We start from the raw sequence: 26296 nt of genomic DNA on the forward strand, positions 1-26296 counted from the left end.
CCCAAATTCTTCCATCAAGATTTCACTCTCAAGTTGAGATGTACCACAAATAATCTAAGACTGTAGGCTCCAAATTGGCCCTAATTTTAAAACATGCTTTGGGCCATGGCAGGGTTGACCATTTTGGAGGGAAGACAGAAAGGAAAAAAAAGTTGGACCCCTATAGTTAAACCACTTGACAACTTTTAATCCTCTATTTTACCATCCCATCCCCGACATTTCCACAATCTTTACAACACAAAGTAACAGCTATTTAAAAAGCCAAGACCTAGGCTAGGGCTGCAACAAAGTCATACTTTCAGCTGATCACACTGCTGCTCTACTCTCAAAGGACAACTCTAAAGTGAGTATACATACGCATTCCTTAACAATTCCAATACTACACACACACACAAATACTGTCAAATTCCCCAAACTCCTAAAGCTACATGTTATATTGACAAAAACAGACATGAAGCCTGAATTTGGGACAATTAAAGAAATAAGTTACAAAAATTTTATTTTTCAAATCCAAGGCAAAAAAAATTCCCAGGTTGGAATCATCTATTGGGAACTACTACGTAGAAACATATGAACACCTATTATTAGTGAAGTATTATCACAATTTATTTCAGAATCAAACTAGTTTAGTTGATGACTGACACACATAAAATAGGCAAATGTGACAAGGTTCAGATTTTACTTATAATTTACTTGAACGAGATCAATCTCCTCAGTCTAGCTTATTTCTCCTAAACTATGGATTATTTCATGCCCTTGGCCTTGGGGGTCAGAAGAAATCAATTAAAAAAAAAAAAAAGCTGTGAGTGAAGATGCATTGTGATGTTGTCCCAAATGCATGAGTTATTTTCTCCTTGAAAAGGAAGACCCCAAAGGCCTCCATTGCACTTTTATTTGAATGTAATATTTGAGACAATTGTCCTAAAGGGCTGATATTTCCCAATTAATCTGAGGTCATAATAAAACAAGCAACAAAATAGTATTTGTGATTTTGGTTTCTCACCCTTATTATCAAGACTCACTGCCTCCCATCATCAATATTTATTGAGCATTTACAGTGTACTAGGCACAATAGAACATACAAGAAAACATTGTCCCTGCTCTTGAGGAGCTTACATTCTAAAAGAAAAAAAAAATACACCTCTTTTAAAATGGTATTTTTGTTTGGTGTTTTTGCAAGGTACTGAGGAAATAGGTTGTAGGGTGAGCTTTGGGTATAACTTAGCCCCATTATTGAATGAAGAGAGGAAGGAGGAGGATTTTAAAGCAGCCAATGACAGACCTTTCAGGATGGTGGAGTTTTACAAGGAGGTAACACAACCTCATCAACTAAGGAGACCCGCTGCTGTGAACAGGGGGAGGGAACCTGTGTGGGATGCAAGCAAAAGGAAGCAGGGTGTCCTCAGACACTGAGTGGAGCCAGAAAGATCATGCGGCCTTCCCCCAAGTATATGGCCACCAAGTAGGAGTGGTTGCTGACAAGACAAAAGGCTAAAAAAGGTAATCCTGTGCACCCGACAAATAGAAAGGCAGGCTGTAAGAGTATCAAGAAATTCTTAGAAACAAAAGTGATTTGGAAGCACAAAACTTACGGTTAACGCTACCCAATGTCACGATGGGCCAAGAACATCGTGGCTTCCGAAGTTAGAAAAAGCCATGTACTAAAATTTTAAATGGAACAAACACATTACCCCCCCCCCCAACCCCACATCTTAAAAACAAAACAAAACAGAAAAAAACACACAAAAACTATCTTTCCTCTCAGGGGGTTGTGGGGGGGCGGGGGCGGGGAGGGAGCATGGGATGTGGTTGGGAACAGTAGTTCTAGTAGTAGTATTTTGTTGTTGTGATAAACTTTGTATTTAAACTTGGTAAAGCCCATTAGCTGCCAAAAGGGAGTAAGGAATAAGTTTCCAAAAATGTACAATTTCCTTTAGAGAAGTTTTAGAACCAAAAGACTAATTTACATGAAAAGCTGTAGAGAAGTAGTTGAAAAGTCCATTCATAAAACTTTTATTCCACTTACATGAACTTAATACACGTGTTCTTAACAATTATGCTTAGATTGTTCATGAAAATTTCATAAGACATTAACAAAGCTAGCCATCATCTCAAGTTATTTCCCTGTTAACTATTTTTACAGCACATGCATGTTAGGCAAGTATCAAAAAAAACCAAAACACAAAAAACAAAAACAAAACAAAAACAAAACCCCAAAAACAAAAAGAAAAACAAAACAAAAAAAGAAAACCTAAAAAAAGTTAAATACATGGGTTTTTGTTTGTTTTACTGCTATGCTTGATATACATACAGTAATGAATACCAAGCAATTAATTTTACTGCATCTTTACTTGTACATTTGTTCTTCGGTTGCCTAAAACATTTAAATACAAATAAAATGAGTGTAGCAAAAATAATGAAAGCAAACAGCAGGTAACTTTACAAATAATGGAATGTGAACCGTTTCTGCCTTTATCCAGAGTAAGCTGGGTCACAACTAAAGGAACACTTCTGCAGCTGCAGCGAAAGGCGTGCACATCGAGATGGAGTATTCCACAGATACACACAGGGTTCATGTGCATTACCCATGGGGCAGCCATTTCTATCTACTACAGCCCTCTAAGTGCTCCAAACTTTTAAGTACCCACAACAACTACACCTGTGACTGGAACCAATGATCCCTTTTATTCCCCACCAGGACAAACCAATATGTAGGCAGTTTTCTTTGCTTAGATAACATGGAAGCAATTTTAGCACTGGCTCTTGTGAAGCCACAATGTACCAAAAGTACTACGCCAAACATTTATAACTTGTATAAAAATTCCACATCCCCATATTGGCCACCTCAAGATGAAAACATAACTCCCTAAATATTAACTGGCTCTACTCCCCTAATATTAAACATAAAAACCACATGGGAAATATAGAAATTCAAATAGAAGTAACATAAACCTGTCATAAATCGTAAACAAAAAACTATTTGTGGGACAGCATGGATGACAAATGGTCTACTGTGTAAATTTGAAAATGAGGCAGACAAAAGTTTGAAGGCCCGTTAATTTTCTCCTCCTTCTCCTGCTTCAGCTTCGTCTCCTTGGGTATCCGATGTCCACAACTGGTTAAAAAAAGGGGGGGGGGGAGAAGAAATAATTTTTCAGCATGTTTCACTTTGGGGGAGGGAAGCCCCTTAATAATTATGCCAAGGTACCAGAATGCAATCGTGGTTTTTGTTAAAAGGGTTTCTAAAAACAAAACAAAACAAAACAAAATAAAATTAAAAAACCCAAAAAGAACAAAAAACAACAGCACTGAAGATAATTTCAAGATATAAACATCTCACTATAATACATTTATTTTCTCCCTAATTATTTTGTAAGCATGGTAAGCAGAGATATCTTCAAATAACAAAGTCAAATACGGGAAACTCTTGGTTACTCATAGAAAGTAAAGAGAAAACAGAAGTTATCAGAATAGAAGACTGTCCTGAATAGCTCCAATGAGAGACGGATTGTAGGAGTTTAGTGTAATGAAACCAGAAACATCTAATCTGGCCTATGTTCAAGATGCTTTCCCCTGGTAGAACTTAGACTCCCACTCCAAAGAGAATCCCACACTTCATGAAATTCAAGAGCCAGGATAATGAACTAACATACAAATTTAGCTTTCCTAATATTTTTAGCTTAGAAAAATATATTTTATGAATTTCTCTGATTTAAAATAAAATAGTTGAACACAAACCAGTGTGGTCAGAACCAAATCTTCTAAGAGGTAAAAAATGAATTGTCCCATAGTGGTAGAATTATGGATTTGATTAATTTTTTCATTAATGTTACAGGGTTTCCAACAGGTTAAAAAAATAAATTTAAGCTGCTTCAAATATTAATATTTTACAAGTTTTATCATTATATAATTTTAGAGGTAATTATAAAAATTGATTCAAGATGACTTTAAATTTTATATTGCTTATACATTGAAAAACTAAGTGGAAAGAAATTCAATATTCTTCTAGCTCCCAAATCACCCATTGGTTTTATCAATTAACTAAACATATGTCTGGCCTGGGAAGGAGACTTCTTCCAAGGTCAAAGAGTTAGCTAACTTGACTTCTGGAAGCCTGTGTGCGCCCATTAAAGAGGGAATTTTTTAAGATAAAATGAGATTGTCTTCTAGTATCTCTTTCCAGGTGTAACTTTCAAGGAGATTATTTTTACCTATAAACATGAAAAAACTTGATACAAAATATTCTTCCCAGAGTTAATGTTGACAGTATCTGGTCAACCAGATCCCAATTCCAGTACAATTCCAGTACTAGGGAGGTTTGGGGGAAAAAAAAAAAACCAAAAACCAAAAAACAAACAAAAAAAAAACTCCTTGCTTGACAGGTAACAGCTCAAATCAACCTATGATGGTAAGAGATGGCACTGCCAAAGCTCACAGAGAAGACACACAGTCAACAGAGACAGAATCAGAACCTTAAGTTTTCTTCTCACTCATTTGTTACAAAATGCTCTTTATGCTATACTGATACCCACATTCAGCTGAAAGTATATTTCAGACCAGGACCTCTTAAAAAGTGACGACAATACAACATAGCAACTAGGTCTCAGGTTCTAACTTTTAGAATAATTATCTCACCACTTCAAACAAGGAAAATACAAAAAAGAACTATTACTAAAATTAGCTAGCAAATTGAAGTGCTTCTTTGACATAAAAAGGTTCATTAAGAAACCATGGTTTATTTTCTTGATTAAAATAAAAATCTAACAAGTTTGTAGGTAGCCCACCAATTCCACTTTCTAAAATAATTTTAAGTGTTTAGTAATAATAAACAGGTATACAAAACTGCTTAAGAACTCTGTGGAGAACATTTGACACTAGAGTGTACAACTGGTTTAGGAAATTGGCAGTAGACTAGAATAAAACTGGAAGTGAAATGTATGAAATGATTTACAGTCCTCAAGAGAAAAAGCAAACAAAAACCAGTAGCCCTAAACTATATAATCTCCATTCCTAGCCACTACCTGGCACACAGCAGATACTTGATAATTTTTTCACTGAACTTTAATACATTTAATGTGAAGGAGAAGAATGGGAAAACCCACGGGACCAAAAAGATGTATCAACAAACTGCAATGTGTATGTAAACTTTATGAAAAACAGATAATTGCAATTTGAATACTACTGAGATATTTAACATAATTAAGGAACTACTGTCAATTCAGTGTGATAATGGCAATGTGATCCTTTTTTCATCTGGAGTAAACCAAAGGCAATCATGACCTTTTTTTTACAAGAGACTAGGCAAAATAGATTTCTATTTAGATTCTGAAGAGTATCTAAAATTTTCTAAGTGAAGTTATTAACCCCTACCATAGCTATATAAATATGGAGATCATTTATAGTCAAGAAAACTACTTATACTTATGATGCTAAAAGTCGAACTCTTCTGTGATTAAAATGGGGGGAAAGGGGGGTGTGGGAGGAATCACCCAGAGTGGAACAGAGAATAAAATGGCCTACGTGTTTAAAAGTTGAAAACCATGAATTACAAAATTATTTTTATTTATTATTATTAATTTTCACCTGAGGACATGTTTATTGATTTTAGAGAGACGAAAGGGGAGAGAAGAGAGAGAAACAGAAACACTGATTGGCTGTTTCCTGTACCAGGGATCAAATCTGCACTTAGGTATGTACCCTTACTGGGATTCAAACCCGCACACAATGATTTTTAACAATATATATTTAAGTAATGAAACTGTACATTTTTAGTCCTTGGTCTAATATTTCAGTTTCTGTATGTAAGTTGTTTTTTTCCCTGCCAGTCTTAACAGTAGATAGGATTTTGTATTAAAAAAAAAAAAAAAAAAAAAAAAAAAGACCAAAAATATTCCTTGCAGTAATCTATACACCACCTCTTCAACCAGATTAACCATTAATGACGCTATTCTGTACTTACTGTCAAGTTGTCTCTCAGTAATTGCATTATTAGCGTGCTGTCTTTGTATGACTCTTCACTTAATGTATCAAGTTCAGCAATGGCTTCATCAAAAGCCTATGATTGAAAAGAGTACATTTCAGTCCCCAAATAATGAAGATCACTATATTTCCATATAACAGGTAAAATACATACTGTCTTTGCAAGAGAGCAGGCTTTCTCCGGGGAGTTCAGAATCTCGTAATAGAACACAGAGAAGTTAAGGGCCAGACCCAATCTGATAGGATGTGTTGGCTGCATTTCCTTTTTGCTGATTTCAAAAGCTTCTTGGTATGCTTGTTGTGACTGATCCACAATCCCTGGATAATAAAACATATCAAAATGTATTGATAAAACTTGCACTTCACCTCCATCCCTCAAGCCAAACCTATAACATCCAATGATATCCTATAAAATATTAAGATGTAGCAACCTTAACCGAATGAAGTTCTTTAATTTAAAAAATAAGCTTCTTTCAGACCACCATACTAGCTATTGGTTAATGCCAAGACAAAAATGACTCTATAATTGCTTCCCTCTCAAACCCCTTCCCCACATACAGTGCGCCACAACAAAGCGACATGGGTTACCCCACCCTGGTGAATACCTAAGGCTCCATCCCTCACTATGTAACAGGTGCTTGGAGAAAAAAAAAAAAATGGCCCAAATGAAAGAACAGATCAAAGCTCCAGAAAAAATACAACTAAGTGATGAAGAGATAGCCAACCTATCAGATGCATGGTTCAAAACACTGGTGATCAGGATGCTCATAGAACTGGTTGAATTTGGTTGCAAATTAGATGAAAAAATGAAGGCTACGCTAAGTGAAATGAAGGAAAATGTACAGGGAACTAATAGTGAAGGGAAGGAAACTGGGACTCAAATCAACGGTGTGGACTAGAAGAAAAAAGAAACATCCAATCAGAAAAGAAGAAACAAGAATTAAAAAAAAAAAAAAAGGATAGGCGTAGGAACCTCCAGGACATCTTTAAATGTTCCAACATCCGAATTAGAGGGGTACCAGAAGAAAAGGAAGAGCAACAAGTAGAAAAGTTATTGGAATAAATAATAAAGAACTTCCCCAATCTGTCAAAGGAAATAGATTTCCAGGAAGTCCAGGAAGCTCAGAGAGCCCCAAAGAAGTTGGACCCAAAGAGGAACACACTAAGGCACATGATAATTACATTACCCAAGATTAAAATTAAAGAGAGAATCCTAGAAGCAGCAGGAGAAAAGGAGACAGTTACCTACAAAGGAGTTCCCATAAGACTGTCAGCTGATTTCTCAAAAGAGACCTTACAGGCAAGAAGGGACTGGGAAGAAGTATTCCAAGCCATGAAAGGCAAGGACCTACATCCCAGATTGCTCTATCCAGCAAAGCTTTCATTTAGAATAGAAGGGCAAATAAAGTGCTTCTCAGATAAGGTCAAGTTAAAGGAGTTCATCATCACCAAGCCCTTATTATATGAAATGTTAAAGGGACTTATCTAAGAAAAGAAGATAAAGAAAAAACATGTGTAGTAAAATGACAGCAAACTCACAAGCATTAATAACCACACCTAAAACAAAAACAAAAGCAAACTAAGCAAACAACTAGAACAGGAACAGAACCACAGAAATGGAGATCACATGGAGGGTTATCAATAGGGAGGAGGAGAGAAGAGGAAAAGGTACAGAGAATAAGTAGCATATGTGGTAGGTAGAAAATAGATAGGGGGAGGGTAAGAATAGTATAGGAAATGTAGAAGCCAAAGAACTTATATATACGGCCCATGGACATGAACTAAAGGGGGAGGGAGGGATGTAAATGGGAGTGGGTATGCAGGGCAGAAGGGAGTGAAGGGGGAAAATGGGACATCTGTAACAGCATAATCAATACAATATATTAAAAAAGGATGATTCTATAATCATCTCAGTATTATCTTTTATCAATTTGCACTGCTGTATGTAATGCTGTGACTGTTGTTTCTTCAAACTATGACGAAACATTTGTATGCACAAAATTGGCTTTTCTGCAAGCATACATTTTAGAATACCAGTATTAGCCAGCAGATATCCTTCTCCCTCCTTTCCCCCTCTCTAAACATATATAAATAAAATCTTAAAAAAAAAGCACAACAAAAAAGCATGCATATACTTCAGAAAGAGACCACTTCCATAATGTTATTTTATACAAGTTCAACAAACAGGTTAGAAACACAGCATACCTTTCTTGTCATCCCCAGCAGCAACCTCAGCCAAGTAACGGTAGTAGTCTCCTTTCATTTTCAAATAGAAGACTTTGCTCTCTGCTTGTGAAGCATTGGGGATCAGGAACTTTTCCAAGAGAGACTTAGGAAGAAAAGAAAGTCATAATAAGAATAAAACACAAAACTGAAAGAACCTGTATTTCTTAAGAGCATAATAGCCTAAGTTATGAAATTTTAATAATGGTCATCGCCAGTAATACAGTAGCTAAATGCAGCAGGCTCATGAATTTGTGGCTTAAAAGCAGAATGCTTTAGATAGCAACACTTAAAATTTGAAGTGTGTTCAGTTTATTACTCAGGTTTCATACATTTGAATATTACCCTCCCCTCTGTCCCATAGTGCAATCTATTTACATGCCAATAGAGACTTCCTGTTTCAATGAGTTCATAATATTTTCTAACAAGCTGGCAAGCTTTCCATTTTCAAAGTTGTCATAATGTTAGGAAAAAACATGAGATTAATCTTTTGGGATTCAAGAGGAGTAATGACTTAAGCAGAAACTACTAGAAACTACCAGCCAGACAAAGAAAACAATAAAAATAACTTCATTTGTAACACAATTCAAGGAACACCTCACAACAGATAAAGATCTTCAAAGTAAAAGTTAACTAAACTAAGACAGTGGCAAAATTATGAAAATTATAGTTCTGAAGAGTAAACCTTTAATTTCATTAAAGGGATTTTTAGCTAACAAGATACAGGTTTACGAATCACTTCTACAGATAAAACTTCTAACTGAAAAACAATCTAAAGTAATTTTAATCCTAACATGCTAATAAATATATCCTGTAATTGATTTAAAGCAAAAAAAATTAGATATTCATACTGGGGGAGAAGTAACAATAAAATAGTGATTTTTTTCCTCTTACAGGGAAAATATAATCCCATTAGCAGAATTAGGAAAATGTTTAAATAAAATGAAAGACTCTCACCACTCATTTCCCCTTACTAACTATGCTTTTGGAATCAAGGTGAAAGTTAATCTTCAACTGGGCTCAGTCCCAAACGAGTCAATTTTACAAGGAAAAAAGGGTACCTAAAATTCTTGGTTTCTATTTTTCTGGTACTTACCTTAATATGCAAGATAATATAAAAATGCTTTTTAAAAAACTCTAACTGTGTTTACCCCATTGTTATGTCCCCGTGGTGAGTACGTGAATAGGCTTTAATTCACCTTCTCCCTCCTGTGTATGAGGTAAGTAAGCTACAGACACCCAGACGAAGTGAGTAGTGGCCAAGGTGGCAGGAGGGCTAAGCTGCAGTGTATTATAAAACAGGAAACGAAGGTGACAGAAGTCAACCTGAAATGTCTCCTGTGATTAACCAATATTTAAAACTACTGGTTTCAAACCAGAAGAGCACTTTGACCAGTGCCTTTATATTCAAAGACCTCTCAGCTGAAGAGTATTTTGACCGCTGAACATGCTCTTTGGGGCATGAACACTTTGAACACTATGGCTGCTCTTTGGGGATCTGCCTTGAACAACAGAAGATAGTTCCATTTAATACAATAAGCAGATTTTTTTTCACTTAAGAAACAAACCAGCAGGCCCTTTTAAGGTAACTAATGTTATTCACTCAACTATGGGACATGGTATAGCACAGTGGTTTTGGAATCACTCTAAGTTTAAACTGTGGCAACTCCACACTTTTAAGGGCAAATTCTTTTTTGATTGGCTAAGCTAAAACTTAGACTATAAAATGCAACAAATAAACAGTGTAATGTGATTACAGAATCCAAAAATAACTTCAAATTAAATAATGGGATACAGAAATTTAAAAAGTTTTCATATACAACTCAATTGTGAACTGTTCTCCGGCTCACTTACAATATTTAAGATATTAGAAAGTGAAGATATTTTCAAATAAAGTAACTAATAATAGCTAAGCCCAGGCACAAAATCCATTCCCTACCTAAGGCATTCCTATTCATATTTTACAGCTTCAAAATTCTGTACATCCATTTATTCTTCAAATACTAAATGCCACTGTGCTAGGCACTGAGAAAATAATGGTGAGCGAGATAGTCTCTGGTTTGCGGATAAGTGGTCTAGCAGGGAAGACAACTGAAACTAAGAATAACACTCCTTAGTCATGTCCTTCACTTTTCAATTACGTCAACCCACTCTCTGTGTGTGTAAAGATGCAGGCCACCAAACATGCAGGTGGTTAAGGGTGAAATCATTTAAAAGATGTAAAACTTTAAAGTATACATCAGAAAACTTGTAAAGGTATTTAGAAATGGTGTCAATAAATGTTATGAGAATTAGCAATCCATCTTTTAATGAGTAGTAACTTCTGCACCCCTAAAAATGTTGTTTTACACAAAGGTAAACTCACACAGAGAATTTTTAAAATAGCATTTAAGCACATCTTCTGCCCCCCAAGGTGAACACTAAATTAGTTATTACATCTGATTAGAAGAATACAGCAACAAAAATAATTTTAAATCTACTAACCAGAACCCCACAAGTAACAGGAAAGTTGAAGTAACAATAGTCAGGCTGCACACTGGTGTAATCATGGCCAAAAGAACCAAGTATCAATCATGGCCAATGTTTCTGGTGAAATGCTGACTGCAATAAGTTGACTAGGGATGGGGAAGCTGGGGGGAGGGGATGTCACTTTGTAGAGTGAGATTTCCTAATCACTATGCCATACGCCCGAAACCAATATAAAATAATACTGAATATAAACTATAAGTGGAAAATAATTTTTTAAAAAGCCGAGACAATAAACTCATCAAATTGTACATGTTAAATATGTATAGTTCTTGGTATATCAATTGTACCTCAATTAAACTGTTCAAAATAAAAAAAGTTGAGAGGGTAAATGGCATACTTCTTTCTATCAAATCTTCCAATTACATAAAGCTAAGAACCATTACGATTTGAAAAATAAAAGGCAAGAAAGACTGGATTAAAGATCTAAGGGACTAACCAACACGTTGATTCAGAAAGCTAAGTATGAAAACAGAACTGTGGCAGGCTGTCTCCAAAGACGGCCTCCATCCACCACTTCCCTTGTGGACCCTGTTCACGTACTTGTATGCCATACCTCCTCCTGTCAAGAGGTAGACTTTATTTCCTTTCCCCAGAGATGGGGGCTTACTTTGTTGACTTGCTTGGACAAACAGAATATGGTGGAAGTGACTACAGTTCCAGTTTTGGGCCTAACCCTTAAGAGGACTGGCAACCTCCCCTTTTGCTCTCGTGGAGAGCAGAGCCAGCATGCACAAAGTCAAACCACCGGGACTCTGCCAGAGAGAAAGGCCGAGTCAGCTCCAGTCATGGCACATGTTATCAAGTGAAGCCACTTGGTTAGTTATTTCAGCCCCAGCTGAATGCAGAGCAATGAGGGACCTCAACCAATACTATGTGAAGAATGGCCAACAGAGTCTAGGCAAACCACAGAATCACAAGAATAAATCTGTTTTAGTCACTATGTTTTGATTGGTTTGTAATGCAACAGAAAAATCAGAAAAATAATCATAATATTATTTCAATAACAAACATGACATTTTCAACACTTCATTATGCATTTTATGGATTATTTAATTGACCCTTCCATAACTTTACCTATGAGGCAGAAACTACAATTATCTCTATCTTATAAAAGACAATATAATGCACTGTTTAAAACCACAGCTAACTTGTGAAAATACAGTTCCAACTAGGCAATTGACCTGTACTACCATTCTTACATTTTCTCTGGGTGATGTGTCTACTAAAAAGGATGTGATCCCAAGATATTAATAAAATTAGACGGAAGTTAAAGAAATGATTCCGTTCTACACTGGGCATACAAGACCATATGTACAGTGTATTGTTGTTGTTGTTTTTTAAATGTACCAAGACAGGTATTTTCAAACTGGAGAGTATCCAGGAAAGCAAGCAAGAATGCTAAGGAAGCTACAAACTGTCACGAAGATCAAAAAACTGTGTATGAATGACTCTAGAAGACAAGATTAGTTAAGTTTAGGTAGAGGCAGACGTCTGGTCTATATGAAAAAACTTTTATAAATGGTCTAAGCTTGGAATAGGCACCACCCAGGTGAATAGTGAGTTCCACTCTTCTCATAGAGATTTTAATGAGAAAATGAAAGAATCACTTGAGAGAATATTCATAAATCAGATGGCCTCATTAAACTCTAATGAAAGATATGGAAGATAAAGAGCTCATTGCATTAAGATAATTGTAACACTAAACAGACGGTTGGAGTATGTTAATTTGTCAAACTGACCAAAGAAAAATAAAAGTTCAATTTTCTGGATTTGGAAGCCAGGAAAAAAGAGGCAAACATAGGTAGAATAAAAATAAGAACAAACAGGAAAAAAAGAAAACACTACTTTATCAGAAAGCAGCAGTGATGAGAAAAAAAACTGGGAGCAAACAAAACAGAAAATGGGAGAGACAAAAGACTAATAGGTATTTTCAAGATATACAAAACTGAAATCTGAATTTAAAAGGGGCACACAGTGTTCTGTAAGAAGTGTGGATAAGGCCTGTCACAACGTCAACAAAGGTTAGGCTGACTACTGATGTCCCTTCCACTTTTAAGATTATTCATGTAATACTGCATGTTAACTTTCTAATCCAAATGTTAATTTACAATGGAAAAGGTTAAGCCAAACACAGTCTTTATAAACATCTTATACTCATGCATGGAACTGAAGCTACGAAGTTCATCAGAGTATGAGTCTCACTGAAATGTAATTTGACTTAGAAATTCACAGTATTTTCTAAAGCAATTTAAACTTTTTAAAAATCACAGTCACTGTCTTTTAAAGATATCATGGCTAATGTTTTAAAAATACCTAAGATTAATTTGTTGAATTAGAGTTGAAGAATATTTCAAAGCCCATATCCAATTCCTCCCTATAAATGGTTCATAACCCAGAACTAAACACACGATTTGGAAGACAGGGCACTGAAGCTTACTTAATCTAATCAACGGGTAAAAGAAAATTATGCCAAGCTTGAGATCTTAGTAATAATATATTTTCCTCTACCACATTGATAATGGGTTGGCCAAAATGTCCCTTAACATTTTCCTATGGCTCCAATAGTGCTTAGTTGTCTTTAAATTATTAGAACAATTTTGTTAGACTGTCTTGTGACAGCTGTTATATTTGAATGCATTTTAAAAAGTACTTTAATCAGCCCTGGCTGGCGTGGCTCAGTGGGCTGCCAGCCTGAGAACTAGAGGGTCACTAGTTCGATTCCCAGTCAGGGCACATGCCTGGGCTGTGGGTCAGGTTCTCAGTGGGGGAGCACATAGGAGGCAACCACACACTGATGCTTCTCTCCTTTCTCTCTCCCTCCCCCCTCTCTAAAAATAAATTAAAAATTTAAAAATTTATCAAAATTGGTGAATTTTTTGCGCAGCCATTTTAATACTGAAGATGGAAGAAAGCAGGAAACATTTTTGGCATGTTATGCCTTACAATGTCAAGAAAGGTAAAAATGCAGCTCAAACACAAAAGACAGACTTGTGCAGTGTAGGGAGAAGGTGCTGTGACCGACCAAACGTGTCAAAATTGGTTTGTGAAGTTTCTCAGTACTGACATTTTTGGCCAAATAATTCTTTGCTGTGGGGCTGTCTCATGCACTGTAAGATGTTTAGCAGCAGCCTGGCCTCTACCCACTAAAAGCCAACAGCAGGAGACAGCTGACATACTCAAAACATCCAAATGAATGAAGTTATTGGCGAAAATGAAAAATGTCTTATTTTACAGAAAAAATGTAACCGATTTTTGGCTAATCCAATACAATAGATATTCAGGGTCAAACAGTAATTCCCTCCCACCCTCAAGCCAGTCAAACTACCCAGAGCAGACTATATTAACCATAGTTTTTATAACACATGTCTTGATCCAAAGATGGTCTATATAGCATCAATGCTTTGCTTTGGAGTGTATAAAAATTCAGGAACCACATAAACTGACAGGTCATCTAGTTCTGACAGCCCTTCCAGGGGTAGGCTCAACCTGCCTCCACTAATAGGAAATCAAACATCCAATCCTGATTATGGATAACTTACTTCTAATAAAAGGTTTATAAATGGAAAACCCGTGTCTATTCTAGTGATTAATACCTTTCGCTGGGCCTTTAGTATGATCATAGTCTAAAATAGGAAATGTAAAACATCAAATCTTTAGGGAACAATTAGACTAAACCATGCAAAACACCAAAGTGCTGTCTGAATCAGTGACACTTCTTGAAGCAATAGCTTGGTGTAAGAAAAACAGTATAAACTCTAAAATTAGCCAGACTTTTGAATTCTACTCTCATCAATTTTGAGATCTCAGGCAAGCTAATCACTCAAGGCCTTAATTTTCTCAATAAAATGATTAAAATAAAAACGACTTCAAAACCTACTAAGTCTAAATGAAGAGTGTAAACAAGAAAGTACCAATCACAGCTCCTGACAGAGTTGGTATTCTACGTATATGTGAATGTAAGATATAGGATTCTGAAGAGTAGTACTTTATCTTGGATTAAGTAATCTAACATTTGTGTAACTAGGAAGAGTAGTAAAATACTGCACACAAAGTTTTCTTTTAAAAACACAGGATTAAACTGTATCAAAGAACGAAAGATACTTATTTTTTTAAATATTTTTATTTATTTATTTTTTTTAGAGAGGGAAGGGAGGGAAAGAGAGACAGACACACACACACACACACACACACACACACACATCAATGTGCGGTTGCTGCAGGCCATGGCCTGCAACCCAGGCATGTGCCCTGACTGGGAATCGAACCTGCGACACTTTGGTTCGCAGCCTGCACTCAATCCACTGAGCTATGCCAGCCAGGGCTGAAAGATACTTATTTTTTTTACATCAGACTTGTAAAGGGCACAGACTATGGAGACAGACTGCCTTACTGCCCAAATTCAAATCCCAGCTACCGCTTATTAGCTGTGTCACCTTGACTAAGTTCTGGAATCACTCTGGGCCTAGGTTTCTCATCTGTAAAAGGAAGATAGTAGTCATAGATATAAAACACAAGACTGTTGTAAAGATTAAATGAGTTAATACACAGAAAGCACTGAGAACAGAAGTGTTATCCTTTTGGAGGATAAAATAATCCAACCTGAATCACATTACCTAGCTGTTTTTTCCCCCTGCAAGCACCAAACTAACAAAGTAAATGGCCACAATACCCTTTTTACACACACACACACCAAACAAACCCAACAACAACAAAACCCCACCTAGTAGTAACAATGAATGCTCCATATTTATGGTTTATAAGTTTTTGGTCTTAAGATCACTTTATATTCATAAAAATTTTTTAGAAAGCTGTCAAGATCAAGGTGGTACATACAAGTTTTGTAAAATTCTCATTTTTGTTTCAAAGCTTGAATTTTATCATGAAATACTATTTCTTTTCCTTAAAGTGATATGACAGGAGAGTTTGTTATGATCCCATTCATGTATATTCTTCAAGGAGTGCAAATTTTCAGGACATGAAAATGCCTAATAAAGATTACTTCTCAGGTGATGGGATGTCAGTTTTAACTTTTTAGTTAATATCCCATTCTCTTTCACATCTAAATTATTATTCAAAACAATTTAAAATAAAATTAGGATTTCTTTTCACACCTAACATGTCGCATACATACACATTCTTAACTGGCCCCTTAAAGACACATTTTGCACGTTAGGCACTCAAATGTTAAACCCAAGGTTGAACTGTAATACACATGCATAATTTAGACAGCCTCATTTAAATATAATAGGAAACTTAAAGCTATCTTAAGAGAGCGAAGGAGAAAAATCTTAGGCCAGCCTGCTGAAAACTATCAAGGCGTCACCATCCTACCAAACTTCTAAATGGTTAAAACACAAAAATTATTGAAGCTGATATTGTATGTCAGATAATTAAAAAACACTCAATGTTCTGCTTCTCATAAGACTTAAGAAATTGCTCAAAAGTTACACATACGGTAATAAGCACATAGATTCAGAAACACCAGCCAAGGAGCAGACTAGGTGTATCCTAACATGCTCCCAGAATGTTTGGATAAGCTCTAGGATTCCACGTAGTAACCCTGAAGGAGGTGGCAAAGGGAGACGAAACACCCATCAAAAGAGAGAGATAGAGTAGGGGGGACAGTCTGAGGCAGCAACAGAGAGTAAATTTGCAACTTAGGAGGCCTGGATTTTGGTTGAGTTTCAAATACAAAATCACGACCTGCACTCTCATTCAATCTTCTTTTCACTATAGCATTAATTCCAAAATCTCCCTTCCAATTTTATTCCAGGAAAGTATCTCTAATACACTAAACACTTGCCACCCCACAATTCCTCAGATGCTCCTCAACAATGGGGTTCTATCTGAATAAACCCACTGTAAGATGAAAAAGGTTAAGTTGAAAATACATTTAATACGCCCAACCTACTGAACACCACAGTTTAGCCTAGCCTACGCTACATGTGCTCAGAACACAATACCCAAAAAACATTGGTGACACAGTACATCTTGTAGCGTGTTGTTTGTTCACCCTCGTGATCGCATCCCTGATTGGAAGCTGTGGCTCACTGCTGCAGCCCAGCATCATTAGAGTATTGTACCACACATCACTAGTCTAAGATCAAAATTCTAAGTATGGTTTCTACTGCATGTACATTGCTTTTATACTATTGTAAAGTCAAAAAATCACTAACTCAGACCACTGTTACGTCAGGGACTGTCTATTAATTTAATGAATGGCCACTCGTCGCTTTGCACTCAAATCACTGCACTGTGTGCTGTCATCATTTGGGCTTGCCAATTAGAATATACGTGAAGCCAACTAATGAAAAATGTATTTCAAAGGAAAATTACAAGTTATACAGCTGGCATATAACAAGAATATATTGTGTGTCTCCTAATATGATGCACCAAGGAGGGCATAATATCAATTCCAGAAATTTTCCCCCAAAATGCACAATCTGAATTTAATCATAAGGAATCACCAAATACAAATTGAGGGACACTGTACAAAATAACTGATCAGTACTGTTGAAAAGTGTCAAAATCATGAAAGGCAAAGACTGAAAAAAAAATGGTGCAGAATAAAAGAGAGTAAGGAAACATGACAATGAAATGTAAAGTGTGATCCTGGATTGAATTCTGAACCAGAATTAGATTACTGAAGTAGTATAAATCTGTGAATAAATTCAGAGGTTAGTTTATGTTATCAATTATTTACTGATTTTGATAACACTTGATAGGTGTGCATAAAATGTCATTAACAAATAGTAAATAGCCCCACAATATCAAAGCAAAGGAATCAACCACTAGTAAGACATTTATGGACTGCAACTTGAAAATATAGCTGAGTCTCTGTTAACTTGATCTCACCAAATATGTGAGTGGGAAAGACTAAAGCCTCCATATCTATTTCTGTCCTTGACTACACTACCATGGCCCCTCTTCCATGAACACAAGAGATGGGGAGAGAGGTTAGGAGAAATGGACATTCCACTTTCATACAAATCATGCACAAAAAAATATCCAGCGGTTAAAAGGGAAATGGTGACAAAACACACAAGGGCCCTCAAATGTAATTTTTGTTATTTTCATTTAAGTATATAACCCTAAAATATAGTCTGAAACTGTAGTCATCACCCCTTTTAATGAAATTAAACAAAGTCCAGTTATTCTGACAACCTCCAACCCATCATTCCTAAAACTGTACATGATAGCAGAGTAAATATGTTTCAATCTATAATTAAGTAAATACTATCATAGGGGACAAAATTATCAATGCTTACAGCATGACCTAATGGGAAGTCATTGAACCTCTAAGCCTCAGTTCCCTGACCTGTAAAAATGAAAGAAAATTCAAATTTGTAGTCTTGCACAATTTCTTTGTGCACAAAGAGGAATTTCCCAGAACTTTCACTTTATTCTGTAAAGCCACTGAGCCTTTATCTTCCTAGATTTCTAAAAACTCTAAAACAAATGCAGGCTATTTTTGTTGCAATAGGGATCCGTTAATTTGAAAACTAGTCTCTTACTCCCCCTTGTGGCTAGAATGGCTTCCTTTCCTTCAATAGCAACCATCCTTTGCTTCCAACCAATTAGAAAGTGCTCCATCAAAACTGCTAAAACTCAGGTAACGTAAAGAACTAACTAGTTTAATAAACATTAGCAGACATTTGAACTTTAAACCCACTATCCTGTGCAATGTTGGCTTAAGAAAATAAAATTTGAAGTGTTCTATGAATGATAAGGTCACACATGTATGATGAAACAAGCACTGTTCAATTAATTTCATGAACGGAATCATAGAAGACTGACCCATCACTTAATTGATGCATTTCCCATTAATAACAGATGGTAAGTCTTTACCATTTAACTTTTAAAACATCAGTAAATGTGATAAAGCCAAGTATATTATCCGTGGTGTTTAAGGAATGTTAAAGCCAGCCTAAAATTTCATTATAATTCCCATTAAAAGCTGGAGTGTTTGCTCCTTTTTTTTTTTTTTTTTTACCCAAAATGAAACAAATGATCTGCACAAAACTTAGTGCTGATAGAAAACCAGCAATGTTCTAAAATGCTTTGCTTGTTTCTTGAAAAATCAACAGAGTGAAAGGGCTAACTCTGAGTGGGACTAAAAACTACTGAATTAAATCAGGTTCAGGGAATCACCTGCCTCTATATACTTAATGCTAGCAAAATAATCCGAGGAAAATCAGTGTTTTACCTCATATTCAAAATGTCACTTCTAAAGATTAAAAGTAAAATGGTAAAAAGTACTAAAAAAACATACTAAGTATCAGGCAACAACGGTTAAAACTGTTCTGACACACTTGAGGACTTTCCTTCTATCCTCCCCAGAGCCCCCTTTACTGTTGGCATCAACCTTGACCCCGGGGCCCAACCAAAACCCCATTTCTCACTATTTTCATCACAAATCATTTTTTGGGTTAAAACACTTTTTGTTTGGTTAACTCATATACTGTATATTACGTATAAACTCCCTAGTGGGCCTAGATTTTATCAGCCGTCTTTAAAAAAATGGTCGAAGACCAGCTCTTCCATATCCAACTAATATAATAGTAGTACTTTCCCTCTTACTCTGCTGTGCTGTCTGTGTCCATGCCTATTTTCCCCTCTAGATTGGAGATCTTTTCTTTCTCTTTTAAAAAATATATTTCATTATGTGATTATAATTGTCCCATTTCCCCCCTTTCACTCCCCCCTCCCACCCACATTCCCCCCTTTAGTTCATCTAGATTGGAGATTTTTTAAAGAGCACGGTTTAAAAAATATATATATTAAATTAATTTTATAACAGAGCCCACAAAATAGTTTAAGTAATCAATAAATATTAAAAATAAAGATTTTAAGCAGCTTATTAAAATTCTATTAAATTAAATCTCAAAATTGATGAAATTAACAGTCTTATAATAATCCCCCCATATCAACTAGAAACAACCAAAGGTGAAACTGGAGGCAAAAGTCATTACTCTTAACAAAGAGCATGATCACTCTGGGATGTTGTATTTCCAAACACCTTCCAAACATGGTAGAATAGTATTCAATAATTTACTGAATTGAGAACTTGTCTGTTCTAAGTATACTACACAGCCTGTCTATATCATACTGCCCTCAACTGTCAATTCCACAGAATCATATTTCAAAAGTAATGTGTTTTGGGTAGAACTTTCATCAAGCGTCACTGGGATGAATGTGGTCGAAGTATGTCCTTTCTACACCTTGGGCAAAAAATTATGAGCTGACAGTTTATGAGTCTCAGATCAACAAAGTAGGTCTTTTTCAGAAAAACATTTATAATCGCTTAGGTAAGAAACATTCAACTCACCAATGAGTTCTCCTTAGTAATACTGCTAATTTTATACACCTAGATCCCAAAACTTGTTAGCAAGATGGAAACTAACCTGCGCTAAAAAAAATGTTTCTGACTTTTCTAATGATGTCCAAGTCATTAAACAATCCAAGCAAATAAAATTTCAACAAACAACAAAAACTGGGCATGCCTTGCAAATTAAATGCAATAGGATCTTTCCTAGGTTTTAGGAGAACAAACATGCATATACAGGTTTGTCAACCCAGTGGACAAAGTCTTATTTTCGTCTATTTAACTCTACAGATTAACATTTGAGTGACTGTACTTACTTACTTACTTAATTTATTTGTAATTACATTTTGTCTCTCATGTGTCCCCTTACTGGGGACCTGGCCCGCAACCCAGGCATGTGCCCTGACTGGGAATCGAACCGATGACCCTTTGGTTCACAGGCCGGCACTCAATCCACTAAGCTATACCAAGCCAGATCTGTACTTACATTATTAACTTGCCATCCTGCCACCTGTGACTAATATCACTGCAGTATATTTTTACTTGGGGGAGAGAAGGGAAGAAGGCTCACAATAAATTCTGTCAAAAGAAACTCACAAATGCTTATTTGTCGAAACCTGTTAGTAATCTATTCCAATGTAAACATTTCTCAAGCAACCTAAGATCATATTGATAACAAATCAGCTATACTCAGGCCATGCTTTGCTGCCCCCCCAATCCACTATAGCAAAAGAATGTCAACACAAAGAAATGAGTGAATTCTGCCAAGATATGACTATTTTATACCAAGTTATGACTTACGTCACTTAATGCTTTAACAGAAAATGCAGAACTGAAAATCAATGACAAATGACAACTGCTACTGCACAACAATTTCACAAAGGTAACAGTTCATCGTTACAGAGAATTATTCACTAGAGAACAAATGGACAATGCCCATTGCACAGAACTGTACTGAGTACAACGGGAACTACTGATATATGGTGGCTAAACACACTGTTCCCCTCAAGCCTAATTCAAATTTGTATCACCTAAAAAATATTAAGCACATCCTACTCCTTCAGTGTACTTTACAAGTTAATTATCACAAATGTTAATGGCTCTGTTTCCAAGGAAAATAAAGGGACTGAAGTCAATCCTCTAAAGTGAAAACAACTTAGACATCGAGTTTAAAATAAATTCTGAATCTGAGTAATAAAACAAACTCTCAGGACATAAAGATGGGAACTAGCAATGGCTTGTATTAGGTTTACTGGAGAACACCAAACTGGAGCCAAAGGCTTTGTGTATACAAAGGGATCTGGGGAAAAACTGAGCAGATGGAATAGTTACTTTATACAAAGGTAAGAATAAGAGCTGTATGCAGCATAGAACTGGGAATAGAAAATTAAGGTAACAAGTCTGAGTGAATCAGCACCAGATACAGTAAAAAGTTTATAATGTAGCTTTTGTCCAATAAATCATATTTATCCTTACAGTATCACTTTCTTGCCAATATGCTTGAGTGGGAGAGTAAGGAGTAGAACTACTACTGGTACAATGGGAATGGTTAAATAATCGTGGGTACTATAAATGAGTTATCACTATGAATGTAAAAAGTTAAGAACCTAGTCAACACAGCAATAACTTGAGTCAGAAAATGAAGTCCAAGTTGGGAACAAGATGTCATTTTAATTAAGTCTAGAAAACATGCTAAAATTAGGTAGTTAGAAAGGATAGGTATTTTCAAATGGAAGATGAACCTTGACTTTCGGCATATTGAAATTGACCACAATTCTAAATCACAATTATTCTTGATGTAAAACCATCATAATAAAGCAAGCACTACAGGAACCAGGATGAAATCTCAATAGGGATCTCAGAAACTCCAGGAAAAAAAATCATCCCAAGGCATATCAGAATTTTAATGGACAAAAGGAAAACACATTGACTTTTAAAAACTTATTTCTCTCTCCAACATAAATGTGTCAAAGACCATCTATTTTGGGAAAAAAAAAATGTATGATCAAATTTATCTCAACAGTCCAATAATGTTTAATTCCAAATTATACTGGGCTCCCTTTATGTGTTAGGACCATTACCACATTTAAAAATCGGTATTATATTCACAGGGCAAAAAAACCCCTAAATCTTTCATATGTTGAAGCCCAAATTCCAAGAAACAACAGGATTAATGTACAAAAAGGCTTTTAAATTGAGCAGCATTGTGTCCCTCTAATGTTCTGATACCATGATGCAGAATGCAACAAATTTTACAAAATTTTCACTTAATTTGTTGGGATAACCAAATTTCACTTAATAGAGAACCTACCTTACATTAAGTTCTTCATTCCTGGGTAAATGATGATAATGCCCTTTACTTGACCTAAATGCTTGAGGATGGTTTTCCAGCTACTCTCTGGTTCCCTTCAGCTTCTATCAGCAGTTACGTCCTTATTTAAGAGCCTGATTATTTTGTCTCCAAGGCTATGCCATTATACTGACTATAAATAACTTAAATGCGATACTACTTAAATGCTACGGATAAATATAAAAAGATGTGTTCCTATGAAAACTAGGCCGAATTCTTCAAACTGCCTTTCATAAAATTTTACAAAAGATGCACTTATGGGGTGTTTTAGCAAATTATTTCCAAACTGTGGATCTATACATATTGAAAGAAAATCTTTAAAAATGGGCTTACAACCCGCCCCCCCCCCACCCCCCCCCAATAATCCAGGTGAGAGAAAATAGTGGCGGAGACCACGGTGTAGTATGGAGGTGGTGGCAAATGGTCAAACTCTGGACATGAATTTTTTTGAAGATTTTATTTATTTTTAGAGAGAAGGGAAGAAAGGTACATACATCAGTTGGTTGCCTGTCACATGCCTGCAACTGGGGACCTGGCCAGCAACCCTGGCATGTGCCCCCAGCCTGGGAATCGAACCCGTGACCTTTTGGTGAGCAGACCAGCACTTACTCTATGGAGCCACACCAGCCCGGGAAGCCTTATAATTTCTTCCTCTTTTTTGGGTAGATTAAAGGAGTTGGATCACCCTGGCTGGTGTAGCTCAGTGGATTGCGTGCAGGCGGTGAACCAAAGTGTTGCAGGTTCGATTCCCAGTCAGGGTACATGCCTGGGTTGCAGGCCTTGGACCCCAGCTACCGCACACTGATGTTTCTCTCTCTCTTTCTCCCTCCCTTCCCTCTCTAAAAATAAGTAAATAAATCTTAAAAAAAAAAAAAAAAAGAGTTGGATCAAAGTGTGCATGTTTTTTTCATATGTGAGTCATATTTTTTCACTCTAATTCCAATGTGTCAAATCCTTTCATCTCTTCCTCTTAGTTAACTTTTAACTATCTTCATAGCTCATCTAATCACCAAACATCTCCAGGTCATCTGCATCTCTTACTAGAACAGGTAGAAAGAATTCCATTCTTATTTAAACATTGTTTTACTGGGGAAAAAAAAAAAGGTAAATACTATCTTTCTTGATCAACTTGTTGGTTACTCTTCCCCTTCCCACCACCAAGAGCAAACATCTGCCTTTCCACTCTTGTTCCTTTATTTTCTTATTTCTACTTTATACACCTCAGACTTTCCAACTATACAAAATATCTCATCAGTGGAATACTTAATACCTACTGTGAAAATTCTTCAGTTATAAAGATGAGTATAACACTGCAGAATTATTTCAAGAAGCCCTTATTCCAATAAGTGGGCTGTCTAGGGATTTTCAGCTTAAAATTCTATACATGCTTTTAAAGTCCAAAACACTTACTAATGTATTCAGACGAGGAAGGACCTAAAAGCTGCCTGGTTCCCTAGCATGCACCTGCTTAATGGCAGTTCTGTGGGCATGAAACAAAAATGAGTGCCTAGGAAACACACACCTTAACCCTGCCCCCAGCAGATAAAAACTCAGAGAGGCGTAACAAAGTGGGATTCAGTCAAGTTAACTGAATCACTATTACTAAACTACTGTTGCTGAATGTTAAGACTCACAATTTTGTTCCTGTACCTGCTGGAAAAGGAAGACATTTTTTGCCTTATACTGCAAGCTTTTCAATTATTTAAACAAAACTTTGAAAATCTGTTGGCCCTTTACCCCAGAAAATGCAGTTTTTAACGTTTCTTGGCTCTTTTAAATCCCATCCTTGGACTTGAGTTAAGAGACCTCGAGCTATTATTGGCAGGCTTGTCCTGTTGCCACTGCTTTTAAACAGAACCCCAGACCTGACATAAATGGCGCAGGAGGTAGTCAAGGGCTTTACCTGATTTTCATTCTCTACAGCAATCCTATGAGGTGGATATTATTTCCACTTAATTGAGCTCAGTTCTCTCACAGGACTGAGTGATTTCTTTACTCCAAGAAGGTATTAAATGGTAAAAAGTTGTCCAACTCAAAATCTGGAGCTCTTTTTACATCACTAAAATCTTCTTTGAATGTGAGTTAAGTTTTTTAATACGTATTTCCTCATTTTGTTTTCCATTTCATCAGTCAAGACAAAAGTATACTATTTTTGGTTACTTCTTGTAGATTTATGCAGAAGAGGTATCAGTGATCCCTAACCAATTTGGTAGGTGGGAGGTTAAATCTCTCCCGACTACTACCCAAGAGAGCTTTTTGGTCTATGATGTGGGAGGAAAGGCAGATTACATTAGTTCACATATTACAATTTCAAATTAACACGCAAGAGAAGAACCCCAAGTTCTCTTGCATAAAGAGAAGTCCATATTGAAAGAATATGCCAGCGACCATTTCCCACAGAAATGTTCTTCAACTATTATACAAAGTAACACGGTTCCTACTTTGTCTGCCTGGTAGATGGTATTAATTAAAACCTATAGAAAGAGGGTATCTTTTTGGCCAGGTGCTCAATAGTACAATGAAGTCTATGACAACCACCAGCCAGTAACATTAATTCTAAAATACGATTACCTGCATGTTTTTCCTCAAATCGAGTTCATAAAAATTGAGTAATACAATTTTAAGTGATTATGTGTTAAGACCTTAAAATATAATTAAAAGATCATTTTTACTAACCATAAAGTATCAGTTCAAAGATGTTTTTCTCAAGACAATGTATCAGTTCTGCTATATTTTACTACTTCATTTTACTAGAAAGGGGTAAAGGAATTTTATGCAAGATGTTTCCAGAGTCAATATGACCTGTTTGAAAAGATAACAGGGACAAGAGGCTTTGCTTGTAAAAAGCCACATTATCTGTAAATATCAGATTTTCCCAAGTTGAATCAGAAAAAGCCTTGGAAAATTAGCAGTGCTGCTGACCTAGTTCTATTATCCTCTTTTCCAAAAGAGGCTCTTTTGCTCACTTAATCAATACTTGAGTATCTACTTTGGTGTCAAACTCATTTTCACTAGGGGCCACATCAGTCTCACCACTGCCTTCAAAAGGCCGAATGTAATTTTAGGGCTGTGTAAATGTAACTACTCCTTAACAGTTAAGGGAGAGCTCGGCGCTGCCACCACGTAGAAACAAGGCCACATAAAACCCAGTGGAGGGCCGGATTTGGCCTGTGGGCCTTGTGTTTGCCACCTGCGTATACATTAGGAGGCACAAACCATGCAAAAATCACCAACAGGGTTTTACTCTTGAAGAGACAGAGGATGAAAGCAAAAGCTTGTTTAGAATTCTGAGCCTTTTGTATAGTAAAGGAATTAAACTTTTGTTTATCTAAACTTTCAATATTCTAATTTCAGTCAAATTTGGTGATAAGCCAATGCTATTCTGAACAAGGGTAGTGACCAGTATCAAACCCTCTTAATAATTTTATCAACAAAGAGCTATTCAGAGATTATCTTGTTATTATCACCCACTGACCCTATGCAGTACTTTTTTTTCTTGGTAAGGAAACCAAAGGGAAGCAAAATCAAAACTGCTACGAGGCTTTTCCTAGGAAAATCCTCAGGAGCTTTTATACTTTCAGCATGGAAAACATGCAAATACCTACCTGGAATAGCAAATAAACTTGTTAGTAGAGGGTAAATGTTACTTCGTCCCCCTTAATCCTAAAATAGACTTTTGTCTTAAGGAAAATTATAATGTATAACAAACCCTTTGAAACCAAAACAAAAATTATTTGATTAGGTGTAATAATTGAGGGGAAACCACCAGAGTGAACAAAATTCAGTAACATGTACATAGGGACCAGTTAATAAAGAGCAAGGGAGGAAAAAACCCAGCACATTTTTAAAAAATGTTGCAGAATCCTAAAACTCATACATAAACTTGTTAT

The 26296-nt window shown here is 36.1% G+C and overlaps 1 protein-coding gene across 7 annotated transcripts in view; it reads right to left on the reverse strand.

Moving 5' to 3' along the window:
- Positions 1-581: 581 nt before the first annotated feature.
- The window catches only part of YWHAZ (tyrosine 3-monooxygenase/tryptophan 5-monooxygenase activation protein zeta), a 32222-nt gene continuing 6507 nt past the window's right edge, over positions 582-26296 (reverse strand). For all 7 annotated transcript variants that reach the window (XM_028534118.2, XM_028534119.2, XM_028534120.2 and 4 more), the window contains 4 exons: positions 8185-8308; positions 6134-6297; positions 5960-6055; positions 582-3115 (listed from right to left, as the gene is read on the reverse strand). In XM_028534118.2, the coding sequence (XP_028389919.1) occupies positions 3056-3115; positions 5960-6055; positions 6134-6297; positions 8185-8308 (444 nt within the window). In that variant the 3' untranslated portion in view covers positions 582-3055. The remainder of the gene's footprint in view (positions 3116-5959; positions 6056-6133; positions 6298-8184; positions 8309-26296) is intronic.

This window comes from Phyllostomus discolor, chromosome 7 (assembly GCF_004126475.2).
Source record: "Phyllostomus discolor isolate MPI-MPIP mPhyDis1 chromosome 7, mPhyDis1.pri.v3, whole genome shotgun sequence".
Taxonomy (NCBI): domain Eukaryota; kingdom Metazoa; phylum Chordata; class Mammalia; order Chiroptera; family Phyllostomidae; genus Phyllostomus; species Phyllostomus discolor.